The sequence below is a fragment of the Mesoplodon bidens genome, assembly GCF_964165515.1.
Source record: "Mesoplodon bidens genome assembly, chromosome: 7".
NCBI lineage: Eukaryota > Metazoa > Chordata > Mammalia > Artiodactyla > Ziphiidae > Mesoplodon > Mesoplodon bidens.
The window spans coordinates 85,221,548-85,238,016 of NC_138164.1; the positions used below are offsets into that span (position 1 = coordinate 85,221,548).

A 16,469-nucleotide genomic window follows, 5' to 3' on the forward strand; every position below is an offset into this window, starting at 1 on the left:
AGTACACTGAGAGACCATATATGAAAACAAGCTGAAAACTGTAAAGGGTTAATACAGATAGAAGAGAGGCCTCAGGGAAATGCTTATTTTTTTTTTCAATCTTAAAGGGGCTTCTCACAGTCAAGAGTAGGATTTGTCTGTCTGTTTGTTTTCAATGTGGGAATTAATTCTTTATGTGCAGGTGTTTAAACTTTAACCTTAACAGGTTTGTTTGTTGATTGTTGTCATTTTGTTTTCTTTCACTCTTCTGTTAGAAACCGTGTTCATGCAACCCATTTTTTTCAACAACGTTCTGAAAGCTGGAACAGAATTTACCTAATTTATTCCAGTAATTGTTACTAAAGCACAAAGTGTGAAATAAAAGTCAGTGGAGTGTACAGACACCAAGGGGGGAAAGCGGCAGGGGGCGGTGGTGGTGGTGTGATGAATTGGGAGATTAGGATTGACATGTATACACTGATGTGTATACAATGGATCACTAATAAGAACCTGTTGTATAAAAAAATAAATTAAGTTAAATTTTAAAAAGTCAGTGGAGTGTATTTCTACAATATTATGTCATCTGAATGCTTAAAATATAATTAACTGATTGCTTCTGGCATACCTATCACCTCAGTTACTGTGGGTTTAAAGTGCTGGCAACACTGATGGAGGACCCCTATGTCCACACACCTTCTCCTCTTGTATGTGGGAAATAAAACCTGCCTGATTTTCACTGGATTCCTGTGTGTCAGTCTTTTGACCTGGAGACTTGGGGGAGGGAAGGAGGAAGATGGAGGAGGGGACCACTGATGAAAGGACACAGCTTAAATTTTTACTGTGAAAGAGCTGACAGGGCATCATTAATGGAGGGGATCCTGCAGTTCTGGAAGGGGGGAGTTGTCCTGGGCAGGAGACCTTAGAAGAGGCCACGGAGAATGGATCTGCAGTCTCTCTCTCTCTCTCTTTCTCTCTTCTTCTCTCTCTCATTAGCTCTTTTGTGGCTGCCTGTCTGAGTCTCACAGCTGTGGAGTCTTTCAGGCAAGAATCAACAAGTTGTGGGCTGAGGCTGTTTGGGTGTCTTCCTGGGAAGGGTGGTGTTTGGTGAGAGGAGGGCAGAGGACTCATAGGTCACTTTCCTGGACTTCAGTTGCCACCTGCAGACTTTCTTTTAATGGAATCTGGACCCCCGTTAAGAACTAGGACCTGAGACTTGCCCACCAGCCCTCCCCCTACACCGGGCATGCACATACTGAAGGCCTGGCAGCCCACCAGCCCTCCGCCTGCACCGCGCATGCACCTACTGAAGGCCTGGCAGCCAGGCTCTGGGTCCCTGGCAGGCTGCCCACCCCGGTCTTTCCCTTTTGTTGCCTTAAGGGCTGTGTGTTGGGAGTCAAGTCACTTGGCAACCAGGTGCCTTCAGAAAAGCCCCATGCTCTCTGGCTGCTACTGTTCACTCCAGCCAAAGCGGCAGAGAAAGGAGGGCATTGGGCTCAGGGGGACCATCCCAGCCTTCCTACTAGCCCCTGAGAACTAGTCAAGCTCCCTCCAAAGAGACCATATGGAATATTCTATGGACACGGAGGTACCGCCTCATCTCTGCTCAGGTGGGAGCAAGTAACTCCTCCCTGTTAAATGTGAATCTCAATGTCTTTTCTCCAAGTGCGTTTTTCAACAATAAAGCTGTTGCTGTGAACAGGTGGGGCAGGAGTAAAGGAGTTCCTTCACTTGCTGCTGCTGGCTCAGGGGCAGGAGATAAGACAGGTGAGAACTCTTCTCCTTCTACCAGGAAAGATTCTAACTATGGCAATGCATTGCACTGAGTCCTGGGGTTTTATGGTTTTAGGCACTAGTAGAAGTTAAAGTATTTTCTCTTTCTAACTAACTCCTTCTCCTCTAGGCCATAAAAGCTCTTTACTTTTCTTTTTTTTTTCTTTTTTTAATCTCCAAGCACCCGTCAGGAGTTGTTACACCTTCAGATTGGGACATCCTTCCTCATTTGCAAACCTCAGCTGTGTCTGGGGGCAGGGCAGCAGTGGCGTTGCCAGGAACCGGAAGAAAGGCTTCCAAGTCAGAGCACTACATCAGACGTAGGGAAACTGGGGGCAGATGTATCTGGAAGGTGACGGGCATCAAGAGGCTACCTGCCCAAAGGACATTGAAGATCAAAGCTGATGTTTTCTTTCCTTGGTAAATTTTGCATGACTTGGCACACAACGCACATCTGAGAACAGGTATAATTGAGCTCAACTTTCCCTTATTTTGAAGGGCTTGTGGATTCGGGTCTACGGATTGGGGGTGGGGTGGGGGGAGTATCCAATTGGAAATCCAGTCACATGCATCTCACAACCATGTGGGCTGAGACGGGGATGGTCCATCAGGCATTAGGAATAGGCTTGATTTTGGAATGCAGTGGATCTGATTGCTTCTTGGCAGCTTCCTTTTCCCAATTATGTTTGGCTTAGTCTAGTAGTCAAATTACTTTGCAGTCCCTAAACTGATCCAGGAAGCATACAGTGGGCACAGAGAGGATACTGTCTAAAAAGTAGACTGGGTGAAGGGGGAGGGAGGGTTCTGGCTGGAAATTGGAAATGTTCACTAACTAATCCACAACCCAGCCCAAGGAAAGTGACTGTATATTATACTTTGGCCCTTTGTTAAGCCCCCAAACTGAATGTAACATACTTTTTTTAGAATATTGGTCAATTAAGGCTATTGTGCCCTCTTTCAATTATTTTGCTTCCTGAATATAGCTCAAGAAGACATATGACAGGTATTTTGAATTGATTTTATTTGAAAACATAGAAATTCTCATAATGAATATATGTTCTGTTTCAAAGATTTAGAAACCTTAAAATCTAGACCCAGTACTCTGCTTTACCTTGGTAAACAAATGAATTGATAATTTGAGTTTCATTCTGAATGTAGTAGTGCCACCAGACTGAAGCTAAAATTTTCCTTTTTATAATTTAGAAAGGAAGTGTTTGCATAAAATGTGATACTTTAAAAAAAATGTGGTACTTTAAATAAGGGAGCAGACAGAAGGGTAAACCTACTCAAGAGAATGGGCCAGTTTTACTAATGGTTTCATATTATTCATTATTCCCATGAGAGTATATTCATGAATTATTAAGTAACTCAGCCACTTATTAAATCAAGTTAGAGAAAAAAAGCAATAACTTCTAAAAGTTAAAAGGACTTAGGTAGCAAATGTAATGAGGAGAGTATGTATGTATTCAAACCATATTAAGGTTCACACACTACAAATACAGTTTGGTCAACTTCTACCTTACCAAGTGGAAATTGAGTTTTATGATTTAAAGGTTGTATATAAAGGAATAATAATATTTTAAGCCTTTATGGTGTAATGTCTGAAAACTTCTTCCTGTTCTCTCCTTTCAATGATGAAATGTCGGATGGTGAGGTCAACCAACAACCAATAATCCTGAGAGTTAGCTGTTATTTTAATAGTACCTTTTTGGTAAATTGAAGTTATTGCCTGGAAAATTATTCAGCCACAGATTCTCCATGAGGTAGTCCTGTGTAGTGGTCACAATTTCTATTTCCTCTGCCTTCAAATCAGTTTCTTTACCTCTTGAAGCTTAAGATCATCTGTAAAAGGGGAGTGATGGAATGGATCTCACAGTGTTTTCTGGAGGATTAAATAAGGTTTATGCAATCAAAAGTATCATTAGAGCAGCTAGAGCATAAAAAGTGCTAAATACATGGTTTTGTGATATACCTCACACACCTACCCATATGATTTGCATGTTTCTTGCATTTTGATCATTTTTTTGATCCTAGTACCTAAAAGCAGGAGGTCAAACACAGAGAATCCTATTCTATGACAAGTCTGATGACTTACCAGAGGAAGAGAAAATAGATATTAATAGATCCTGACATTTGATAACATGAGTCCACTCTATCTGGTCTTCCATGATAAAAATCAGTCCAAAAATGACAGCCTTTTATTTTGGAGGGTGAGTAATCTAGCAGATGAATCAGCCTTCTCAGGTGCATATTATTAATCTCCAGCAATTTTAATTTTATATATGGTAACTATGTAGTTTCTACATCAACTTCCTGAGCATCCTAACTAAAACCTCTGATTCAAATTAGTTGTAATTCACATTTGAGGAATTTTTGCACTCTCTTGTATAGAACCAGAAGCTGTTCACTTTCTATGTGTGTACTGGACTGGCAAATCCAGGTTTGGGGCAACCTCTCCCACTAGCCAGCAGTATGTGCTTGGACAAATCATACCCAACATCTCTGTGCTTCCACTTTCCTTGCATAAAAAAGGAGGCTACTGGGCTTCCCTGGTGGCGCAGTGGTTGAGAGTCCGCCTGCCGATGCAGGGGACACGGGTTCGTGCCCCGGTCCGGGAGGATCCCACATGCTGCAGAGCAGCTGGGCCTGTGAGCCATGGCCGCTGGGCCTGCACGTCCGGAGCCTGTGCTCTGCAACGGGAGAGACCACAACAGTGAGAGGACCACGTACCAGAAAAAAAGAGGCTACTTAACCCCGTGATATTGAAGATTGTTTCTTTCCAGCTCTGAGAGTTCTAGTTCTAAGTTTCTTTTATTTCCAAGATCAATACATAAGGTAACTTTCAGAGCTACTTTCTTGATTTTCCAAACCAGCTGACAAAATTTGAGTTTATAAAATTTTAAAGATGACAAAAATTGCACCCATGGCTTAAGTAAGATAATCTCTAAAACAATTTAGTTGTGCAAAACAGGAGTGACAAACACACTTCCATAACTCTGAAGGGGAAAAATATGGTAAGTGAGTTTGGAAGGAAAACAACAAAAACAACACATACGCATCAAGTGATGGGATGAAATTAAAAGAAATCTGTCCCATCAGATAGTAATCCCCCCTGACCCTAATCCAAGGTCTATTTTCCAGGATAGGTAAAACTACTTCCTCCCACAAAACTCAAGCTGATATTTCATAAACGAAATTATACTTGTGAATAATAAGCAGAATAGTTAAGTATAAAATAAATAAACATTTTCATTTTATAGGACCTCTTTAATTCAGCAAAAAGATCACACTGAGATAGATATAAAGATAGATATATATATAATATATATATATATATACATACATATCTAGGAGCATCAATCTTTCTCTTTTTCTTTTTTTCTCTTTTCTTCAGAGAAACACAATAGTTTATCAAATAACTAAATGGTCATTATGCTTCAACAGGGCTCAATTTTTTTTTAACATCTTTATTGAAGTATAATTGCTTTACAATGTTGTGTTAGTTTCTGCTGTATAACAAAGTGAATCAGCTATATTTATACCTATATCCCTATATTCCCTCCCTCTTGCATCTCCCTCTCACCCTCCCTACCCCATCCCTCTAGGTGGTCACAAAGCTCTGAGCTGATCTCGCTAACAGGGCTCAATTTTAACAAGTCAAATTGAAAAACAGATTTCAACAAATCACACACATGTACAAGCCTATTCATTTTCATGAAGAATCTGCTTTCAAGTTCTGATGATACTTGATGGTTTCTTCCTGTTTAAATTTTCAGCCCATTTGCCCCAATACAGCTTTAAATAAATCAAGAAAAGTTGAAGAGGGAAACTGTTTTCCCATTGCTCCCTGCTTTTGTTTGGATTACCATTCACATTTGTCATGAAGTTGAGAAAGGAATTGTGAAGTGTAAAAATAACCCACCAAGTTCCTTCATAGATACCCAAACAATTTAACTTCAGCAACACCCAGGTCTTTCCAGTTCTACCACCCTCTCCCAGGTGCCTCAGGCAGCCTCCATCAACCACCCTCCTGATGTGGCCACCGTTCTCAAAATACCCTCCTCAGAACATCCATTTCAGGAGGGCTGGGGGGAAGAGTCTCAGTTTCCCCTAATACCTGGGAATGCACTTTCCCTCTCCAGTTCAAATTTTCTAGGCAGAAGAAGAAAAAGAAAGAAAAAAGAGAGAGAAAGCCTAAAAGGGAAGGTTGGATTGTAATTAGTGTCTGTTAGTGCAGATACATCTATTAGTGTGATCAGCTCAAGAGTTAGTGTGACTTGGCACAGTGCCAAGTTAAGTGCAGAACAGTATTTATTGTGGTAGGAGATGCACCTTTCAAACAATGTATCCATTAAGAATTCAATGTGTTATGACCCAGCAATCCCACTACTGGACATATACCCTGAGAAAACCATAGTTCAAAAAGAGTCCTGTACCACAATGTTCATTGCAGCACTATTTACAATGGCAAGGACATGGAAGCAACCTAAGTGTCCATCGACAGATGAATGGATAAAGAAGATGTGGCACATACATACAATGGAATATTACTCAGGAATGAAAAGAAACGAAATTGAGTTATTTGTAGTGAGGTGGATGGACCTAGAGTCTGTCATACAGAGTGAAGTAAGTCAGAAAGATAAAAACAAATACCATATGCTAACACATATATATGGAATCTAAAAAAAAAAAAATGGTTCTGAAGAACCTAGAGGCAGGACAAGAATAAAGACACAGACGTAGAGAATGGACTTGAGGACACAGGGGAGGGGTAAGGGTAAGCTAGGATGAAGTGAGAGAGTGGCATGGACATATATACACTAACAAATATAAAATAGATAGCTAGTGAGAAGCAGCCGCATAGCACAGGGAGATCAGCTTGGTGCTTTGTGACCACCTAGAAGGGTGGGATAGGGAGGGTGGGAGGGTGATGCAAGAGGGAGGGGCTATGGGGATATATGTATATGTATAGTTGATTCACTTTGTTATAAAGCAGAAACTAACACACCATTGTAAAGCAATTATATCCCAACAAAAATGTTTAAAAAAATTCAATGTGTGAAATTTATAAAAATCCTTTCCACCAAGACATTTTCAAGCTCATTAATAAACACTTTATTGACAATGAGTTAAGCTTAGAATATACACTGATACACATGAAAGTTTAATGATAAAAATAAGAAGGATTTTTTTCCTTAATTGTCTTACTACTTGGGAGAACTTAAGATGGTATCATCTGTATTCTGATATTCCCCAACCTCTTTCTCCTGCTGTTTACTTGGGTAATTGCCATAGATTTTTCACTGGGCAGTGATGGTTCCAGTTAATTTGGGATATTATAACCAGACCCTTAAATAGCATACAACACATAAGAACAAAAAGAGTAAACATAATAAACTTTTCTCTAGCTCAGAGGTTGGCAAATATTTTCTGTAAAAGGGCAAATATATTTTTTGGCTCTGCAGGCTGTATACATTCCCTGTCACATGTTCTTGTTTTATTTTTTCAAACCTTATAAGAATGTAAAAACTATTCTTACCTCATGGGCTGTACAAAAACTTCTGGCCCACAGGCAGCGGTTTGCCTGTCCTTGATCAAGTTATGTAAGCCATGCTTTTACTTCAGTAGATACAATCTTACTTAAATACAGAATAGAGTTCTATTTTTCCTCCCCATATGTAAAGCTAGAGTTATCATTCAAATATATATTAAATATCTTCTATGTGTCTGCTGCACTAGAGAATACAAAGATCACCATGAAGTTTCAGACCTCAAAAAAAAGTGAGATAATTATGAAAGTAAACAAAAAATAAGGAAGACTGGGCACAAATGGCATTGATAGTTGTCTGAAAGGCTCCAAAATGCCTCCTTAAAGATGTCTATATGAGTAAGTCTTAAAGGGTGTGATCAATGCTGCTGAATGCATATTAACTCTATCTTATTCTCCTTCCTCATTAATAAAACATTGATTTCTGCAGAGCAAGCATGTGACTAGTAAACAGCTATGTTTCCCAGCTTCCCTTGTAGCTAAGGTTAGATTGTGATATAATTCTGGTCAGTGAAATATACTTGGAAGTCGCTAGATGGGGAAATGTTTAAAAATGAGGTAGACTTAGCTGCCACATGATGTTTTCCCTTTTCCCTTCTTCCTCTCTGGAATGTAGATGTGGTATCGGTAATGCAGCAGTCATTTTGCAAACATGAGGCAAGAAGTAGAAGGAGAAAATCTACCAGTAGCCTGGGCTTCCCATGGTTCTGTGAAATCACATTACATTAATGGACAGTCATGTTGGGACTTCTTTTCACACAAGAAAAATAAACTCCTTGCTTATTTAAGCCGCTATTTGTCAGATCATCTGGATACAGATAGGTTGGCTCATGAAAAGAAAAGTTTGTGAAAGGTCATTCCAAACAATGGGGACAGAATGAGCTGAGGAACTGAGATTTGAAAGTATGGAGGTTGAACGATAGAAAATATTTAGTTTGGCTGGAGCCAGTGTACTTGGGCAAATAGTTAAAATAGCACAGGTATGATTACACTTTCAATTTGTGGAGTATTTTTCTCCCTTAAAAAATTTCCAGAGTTTTTATGCAAACACAAAAGTGCCTGTGTCATTGGTTCTGAACTTATTATCTAAAATTACTGTGAGAAAAACAAGGAATTCTTTTCATCTGGATCCTGACTCAGCACGTTTATCTTGTTTACTTTTAGTCACTGTGTTTCTGTTTACAGCTCATGAAATACTCTCATCAGAACAAAGGTTCTAGCATAGATAAGTGAAACCACAAACTCAAGCAAATAGCAGAAGCCAGAGTCCATTTGAATTGAAGTCAAGTTCAGAGCGGATCTTCCTGAGAGTCCTTTTAACACTGATTTGTCATAGCAGGTAGCTGACAAGATTTACCCTCAAGGACCAGAAACATGCACTGTGCCATCCAAAAGGCAGAAGCGCTGGATGGGGCTCATTTGATGCGAATCCTCTGGCAAGATGGTGTAGAGTCTGTCTACCCCGCTGTGTGGCTGAGGGACAACTGTCAGTGTCCTGACTGCTACCTGGATTCTGCAAAAGCACGGAAACTTCTCATCGAAGCTCTTGATGTGAACATCGGTATCAAAGGCTTGACGTTTGACAGGAAAAAGGTAACTATCTCTAAATTATCTCTGCCTTCTCTCTCAACTTAAATAAAGGAACTAGTCTCCAATAATTTACATAATGAATTATATTTTATTTGGTCATATTTCATATATATAAAACCGTGATTGCATAGTCCTTGGTGCAAAGTCCACATGCTCACTAAATGGAAGCTTCTGCTATTATTATTACTATTTTTATTACTGCTGCTATTATTTTAATAAAATGTACAGTGTTGCTCATTATTCCTTCAGTGAGTGGCAGCCTTGAAGGCACAATCAAACTATGTCTCTAATAAAAGGAATGCCCCTGGGCTTCAGTTTACTCATCTGGAAATGAGGGATACTAACAAAATTTGTTCCTAGAGATGGTGTGAAGATTCAATGAGCTAATACGGATAAAAATCTTAGCATGTGGCTGGCATATGGTGAGCACTCAAAAACTTGTATTGATGAATATTTTTAGTCAAATTCGTGAGTAAATGTGTAAGGCTTTGTATGGGATTCCTGAAAGCATAGCTCTCAAAACCACAAACTAGATGTGGCCTCACCCTGTGTTTCTCTCTTCCAAATTTGCTAAGATAGTTATCAGAAGAGCAAGTGTGACCAGCAAGGTCATCGTCTCCCACTCCTGTCTCCATCTCGAATTAAGAACTTTACCCCCAGGGTTCACAGCTTGCTAGCTGTGGGACCTTAGACATGTTATTTCCTCTTACTTTGCTCACCTGAAAGATGTGAATATTAGTTATTGCTTCTCCCTCAAGTTGTATGAGGACTAAGTGGGTTATATTTATAGTGCTCATTGTATAGTGTACACTCAAAATGGTGTTATTCTTACTATTATTATCTGCCTCATCATCATCATTACTATTTCTGACACTCTTGGCAGGAATATTAATTGATCTCTAACTTCAAGTCATCACAGAAAGTTTAAGGACCACAGGTTTTCAGAATATAGAACAAGAACTCAGATCTAGCCAGGTTTTATATCTTTGTGATAGTTAAAGGGCCTCAGATCTCAGCTGTATCCCCTTGGCTTTCAGTTTCCTTGTTTTCCAAAAGCTTATTCTATGCCTGTGAGTATATAAGTTAAAAAACAGAAAGAAAAAAGAGCAAGGGCTAATTAGATTCCCTGATAACCTTAAATAACATTCAGAAACAGCAAGAGTGGAGAACCAAAGTACATAGAAGCATAGTATACGTTTACGTGATATTTGCTTTCTGTATTATAAGGTTCATATCACGTGGCCAAACGACCACTACAGTGAATATGAAGCTGACTGGCTGAAGAAAAGATGCTTTTCACTGCAGGCCAGAGAAAAGCTCCAGAGAGAATTGTTTTTGCCAGGTAACCTTGCTATGGTCTTCAATGTCCTTTAAAATTTGTCCGGTAAGCAATTTGCTCAGAAGCAAATTAAAACCCTTGTGCTTTGGTTAAAATATTATTGTAATTTATGTGGAATGTTTAATGATTTACCAACACAGATCATGTAGGTAGAGATGGAAAGAAACATAGAGCAGTTCTAGACATTCTAAAGAGACAGAAAGAAAAGAAATGCAGCAAATATTTATCCTCGTCATCTAACACAAAAACTGGCACACCATAGACACTCCACAAGTGTTCCCTGCGAAGCAGCAGGATGAACCAGAGGCAGACTTGCCCTTAATAATTTTATCTAAGGCCAGAACCACACAGAATCAACAAGGCAAAAATTCCTAATCTGGCATCAGATAAAACTATGTGATCTATGAACCTCATAAAATGATATACACAACATTGACAACACTGAGTGTGCATGTGAGCGTGTGTGTGTGCATGTGAGTGTGTGTGTGTGTGTATGTGTCAGGCTTGTGCACAGCAAATTGCTTGGGGAGAGTTTATCTGAATCCCAAGGGAACCTGTGAACACAGAAACATTCAGAAAATCTCCAGTAAACAGATTCGGTCAAAAAGGAAGACTTTATTCTTTGTTGGTTTTTTTTTTTAATTTCCTTTCAGTCTTTTTTCTTTTTTTATTGAAGTATAGTTGATTTACAATGTTGTGTTAATTTCTGCTCTACAGCAAAGTGATTCAGTTATACATATATATATATACATTCTTTTTTATATTCTTTTCCATTATGGTTTATCACAGGATATTGAATATAGTTCCCTGTGCTATACGGAAGGGCCTTGTTGCTTGCTTATCCATCCTATACATAATAGTTTGCATCTGCTAACCCCAAACTCCCACTCCATCCTTCCTCCACTTCCCCCTTGGCAACTACGAGTCTGTTCTCTATGAAGAAGACTTAATTTTTGATCTGAGAGACAAAGTAAATAGTTAATATAGATTAAAAGTTAATTTTTAAATACGATTTTTGGAGAGACACAGTAATACAGCTCAAACAGAGGTGCTGGGGAGAAGTGGGAAGTATTAATACTTTGCTCTCTCTGTATTTCGAAGATTTGTGTCATATGATGTGGGTCAAAGGCCCACAAATTCATGTTTTCAAATTCTGAAAACATGCTGATTCATATGTATTTACTAGAACCTTGGCTTCTACAAACACACTAACAAGCCAACTTTCCCTGAACATTCTTTTCCACTGTTTACCAGATATATTGGGCCACTGTCCCTTTGGACAACTGACCAGCCTTGCTGGATTTTATACACACCTCTTCTGGGATTTCTGGGTCATACACCAAGATAGAGATTTTACCTTACTCCTTTCAAATCTGAAATTCTCAGACGTGTGTGGTAACTGCATGGTTTTCAATGTTAGACTTACAACAGTTTACTGGGTGTGGAGATGTTACTAAATAGCCAACTTGAGCCCCACAGCTTCACCTTGTCCCATGGTTATCAATAGGGTATGACGTGGTCCCCTTCCTGTTCAAGCATAGTCCAGTCTTATCAAGAGCTAGCTTCCTCCATTCTCTTAATCTCAACATTCTGACAACTGACAATGTTTTGCTCTAGTGCTTTCTGTCTAAACCACCAGGAATCCATTTTCCTCTTTATCTAGTCCAGCTAGCTGGTAGAATCCAGTTGGATATCCAGGGAAAGATGTTTTTCCTGCCTTCCCCCAGTGAGTGCTTTACTAGATTCTTCAAAGAGTCTTCAATTACAAAACTGAGTGGCAACTGTCTGGGTCAAATAGTAATATCACAAGTATATTATTACTTTTTATTTATTTTAGATTTCTTCTGGTACTCAAAATATTTTTCCTTAACTCTGCCCTAACTTTGTAATCCCGTTGGATTTTACTTTAATTTCCTTTGAGTTCTTCTTTTGATTATTTTCAGGGAATAAAAACCAACTTTTTATTATTACAGCTTATGCTTCTAAGCATTGTAAAAGTATATGGCTACCCCCTCCATTAATATTTCTCGACGGGTTCAGTTTTATAGCTTACATTTCTCAGTACTATCAGGCAGTAGCAGGATGGAAATGATACTACATTCAGTTAAACAGTGGAAAAAACTAGTCACACTGACAGGCTGCAATCATGAATAATATAAGGAGGACTGGAAACTATTTTAATGGTTTAAAACAAGATCAGATTTTGAAAATATATTCTCAAGCTGTGCAACTGGTAGGTGAAAGAAGAAATTAATGGACCATTTTTGAAATATTGCTTCTATGGCTTTTTGCCTGTAGAATTTGACACCTTATTTCCCTGCCATTGCATATTTTCAAACATTCATACTCAGAACAAGTAAACAAACTCAGTTACATTTGTCAAAGAATTTTGTTTTTAGTCCTCAGTAGCAATGTTTCCTCTGCTGCTCTTTCCTTAGAGTGAGGAAAGACTTTTAAAATCTGGCGTCAAGATGCAGATCACTTTTCCTTGATCTTCGCTTGGCACTAGATGTTGAACTCAAAAATGAAAAAAAACATCAGCAAGAAAAAACTCTTGTCATGGGACAGCCACAGCTGGAAAGAAGGCATGGGTAACAATCATTCCATCATAAATTTCTATTCAACTGCACGTATATCACGCACCTATCTTGTGTGGGAAGCTGTAAGGAAATACCAAGTTTTAAAAAGACATGGATTCTGTCCTAAAGGATTTATCCAGTCTAGGAGGGGACACTAGCCATGGAAAAAAATAAGTATAGTACATCATTTTAAGTACATGAAAGTGTGCATAGAAGGTTAATTAGAATGTAGAAGGACTCTGAAGAAACAAGGAAATGGGACTCAAATAAGAGCTAATACTTGAGCTGGGTTTTGAAGGGTCTGTCAGACAAAGATAGAAGGAAAGGAAATTCTCAACAGAGAAAAGGGTATGTAGAAAATCAGAGAAGCATAAAAGGGCAGGGTAGGTGTAGGAAACTGCAATTAGTTTAAAATATGGGTGAAGTTAAAATTGTTAGGCAACAAGGAAGGAAGTGGCTTAAGTACCCTACTAAGAAGCTCAGCCCTAAACCCTTAGGCAAGGAAGTTTGCTCAGCACAGAGGTCAAGTATGTTTCCTTCCATTAGTTTCCCAGGCTGATTCTCTTCCTAAAATTCTAGAGAAATGAGTTTAAGGTCTTTATAAGCTTGAGAAGATTACTTTACTTATTTTCATTAGGATGCATTTTATACTTTCAGAGTTGTAGCTTTCTGATTTTTACCAAATGTATATAATTTCGTAAATGCCTACAAGGTTGTGAATGTCTTCTTAGCTTCCTTTTTCTCTTGATGCATTCTCTCTGCCTCCAGTGTACCCCTTTGGTTCTTGGTTTGTGCTTATCTTACTAAAGACGGTGAAGTGATCAGTTCTGTGTTGTAGAAAGGTCTTGGTCATGGTCATCTGTGCTGGATGGATTAGCATGGGGAGTGCCTGGGAGCAGGGTAACCATAGCATGGCCTAGAAATTGTCCTGTAAGAGCCATTAAGAACTTAAACTAGGGAAGTAGCAGAGAGGATGGGGATAGAATTTGTACTCAAGAGAAACATATACTGACCTGGAGGACAGGAGGTTGCTGGCCCTCTAATCTCTACCAATTTAAAACCAGACTGTTGAAGCCTTGCATGTGAGTGTTTCCAGATAGGTGGATGAAATGGAAGACTTTAATAAAACATTGGCAATATGAAGATTTTTTAATATAATTGTATTTTAGCCTCCATGTGAAATTTACATTATACACTCATTTTTGTGACTAACTTCATGATGCAAAATTCCCAAAATAAATTGATAAGACTAAAATGGGAAAAAAATCAATACATAGCATGATCTTATATATATGAACCTAAATATCTGTTCTTCTTATTAACACTCAGAGGCAGAATGAATGCTTGTTTTCCTATCTATCTCCTTGAACTGGTACTGAAATGTTTGTATATTATTCTCTGACATCAGTAGTATTTGTCATTGTAAACTGAGATTTTAAATGTGGTAATTTGAAGAAAATCTTTTGTTCTATGGAAGGAGTCTGCTCAGTTTTCTCAGCAGTGCAGGGAGTGAGTACATTGCACGGTCAGAAAAGGATATTTCCCCTTGTTTTGATATGCCCCACTTTAGCAGAGCAAGTCTTCACCTGTGTAGTTTATCAGACTACAACCCTTCGGTACATAGCTATGACTCCCTCCTTTGTTTCAAAAGGAATATGCTACAAGAGAGGTGAAAATTCTCAAGGAGATATAAGGTCCCTCTAAGATCTCTGTGCCTTGCACATGGTGAAAAAAAACAAACCAAAAAACAGAGCTTCACCTTTCTTACAGAGGGCATGTGTTTCCTTGAAGATGAAGCTTTCTATTATAGTGCAAAGAACAGAATTGATTTGGTACCTAGGCTAATTTTACAGAAATTTTCCAAAAGAGAAAAAATCACTAACTTTGAAAAAAATTAACAAGTAATGTACACAATAAACATGCCTAACTCCCATGTAATATTTCATCCATGTCCCTAAGCTTTACCCCATCCTTCTCCCTTTCTTAAACCCCTAGAGGTGGGAAGCTGCAATGCATGTCAGGGATGGGTGAGGGAATTTTTTCACGTATTACTTGGTAATTATAAAAAGGACTGGGGGTTTGTTTGTTTCAAGCTGCCTTAGGATGTTCCAACTGTATCAGAACTGCCAGGTCAGAATGGCTTCAGAAGAGCTCTGTTAAATCAGCTGCATTAGAGCAATCAACTCACCATGTCATGTACCAAAATACATTCCCTTCCCAAGAAAGACCTTATAAAAATTCCTTCCCTGAGGTCATCCAGGCTCACACTGTCTGATGCACAGGTGGGAGAATGGTTCAAAGTCTTCGTAAGTTTAAGGAGCCAGTCTCTATTCTACTTTGCCTGCCATATGTGAAATGAACCTATTGACTTTCAGAGAAATGTCTTTGGGGTTTTGATGAAATGAATACAAGTATCTTAAATGCTTGTGAGTTTACAAATGCATATTTTGTTTCACTTTTTCTCTGTGCCATAGTGATGTCTTCCAATGTGTCTTGTTCTTTTCTGAATTACATATCATTTATCCCACTCAGTTTCTGCATTGTACTTGGTAAACGTGGGCATAATATGTAAAGGGTCTAATATCCCTCCATGGGCTGTGAGTCAGTGAGTCCAAGATGGGAGATTCACAGCCTGGGAAGTACCCTGCTGTACTGTGTACCCAGCAGAGGCCCCGAATCTACAGGTTGTTCCCACAGCCATCTGCCTAGTTTTTGATTCCACTTGTAAACTCTAGGTCAGATCCTTTTTCGTTTGCCTTCTCTCATATCCATCCATACCTCCAATTAGAAAATACATAACCACATACTCAGAGATAAGTATTGGGTTGACCAAAAAGTTTGTTCGGGTTTTCGTAAGATGTTATGGAAAACCTGAACGAACTTTTTGTCCAACCCAATATTAAAGATGTCTATTTTACAACTAGATACGTTACAGAAATATTGGGGGGGAAAAGGCCTGTTTACTACATCTATTACTTTTTTAAATATAATTTTTAGGTAAGAAACATTATATTCTTTGTAAAAAATCATTTTTTATTACTTAACAACTTCATAAAACAAAGTATCATGCCATCATCCAACGTTAGTGTGAAATAGTATTTTGAAAAGCTGGTGTCTTCAAAAGCTGATATCTTTAAAAGACTTGAAAAAGTTTGAGGATATTTTTGAGAACCTAAAACAAATCTATTTTAAGGAAGAATTATTATGTTGTATTCCCTTTTCATATTTTTTCAGTATATTTACCACATCAAAAATTAAGAAAGGGCTTCCCTGGTGGCTCAGTGGTTGAGAGTCCGCCTGCTGATGCAGGGGACACAGGTTCGTGCCCCTGTCCGGGAAGATCCCACATGCCACAGAGTGGCTGGGCCCGTGAGCCATGGCCGCTGAGCCTGCGTGTCCGGAGCTTGTGCTCCGCAACGGGAGAGGCCACAACAGTGAGAGGCCCACGTACCGCAAAAAGGAAAAAAAAAAAAAATTAAGAAAAATATACTAACATTTTTAATTCTTGGAAAAGTAATTTTCTAGAGTTACACTAAAGTAAATTTATTTCTTTTCCTTCCTTTTTCTTTTCAAACAGGGTAGAGTGGGCTTTTTTTCAGTGAGTGAAGAACTTCCATTTCTCACAAACAAGACTTACTTTTTCTTGCAGCCCAGGAATAAGTTT

General features: G+C 38.8%; 1 protein-coding gene across 2 annotated transcripts in view; it reads left to right on the top strand.

Annotated features, from left to right (window-relative positions):
* The first annotated feature begins 1,699 nt into the window (after positions 1-1,699).
* BBOX1 (gamma-butyrobetaine hydroxylase 1) overlaps positions 1,700-16,469 on the top strand; it is a 76,393-nt gene continuing 61,623 nt past the window's right edge. Inside the window, exons 1-3 of one of the 2 annotated variants that reach the window (XM_081239627.1) lie at positions 1,700-2,213; positions 8,634-8,890; positions 10,115-10,229. In XM_081239627.1, coding sequence (XP_081095753.1) covers positions 8,672-8,890; positions 10,115-10,229 — 334 coding nt within the window. In that variant the 5' untranslated portion in view covers positions 1,700-2,213; positions 8,634-8,671. Of the gene's footprint in view, positions 2,214-8,585; positions 8,891-10,114; positions 10,230-16,469 lie in introns of those variants that run through there. The other variant, XM_081239626.1, reaches the window with a different exon arrangement.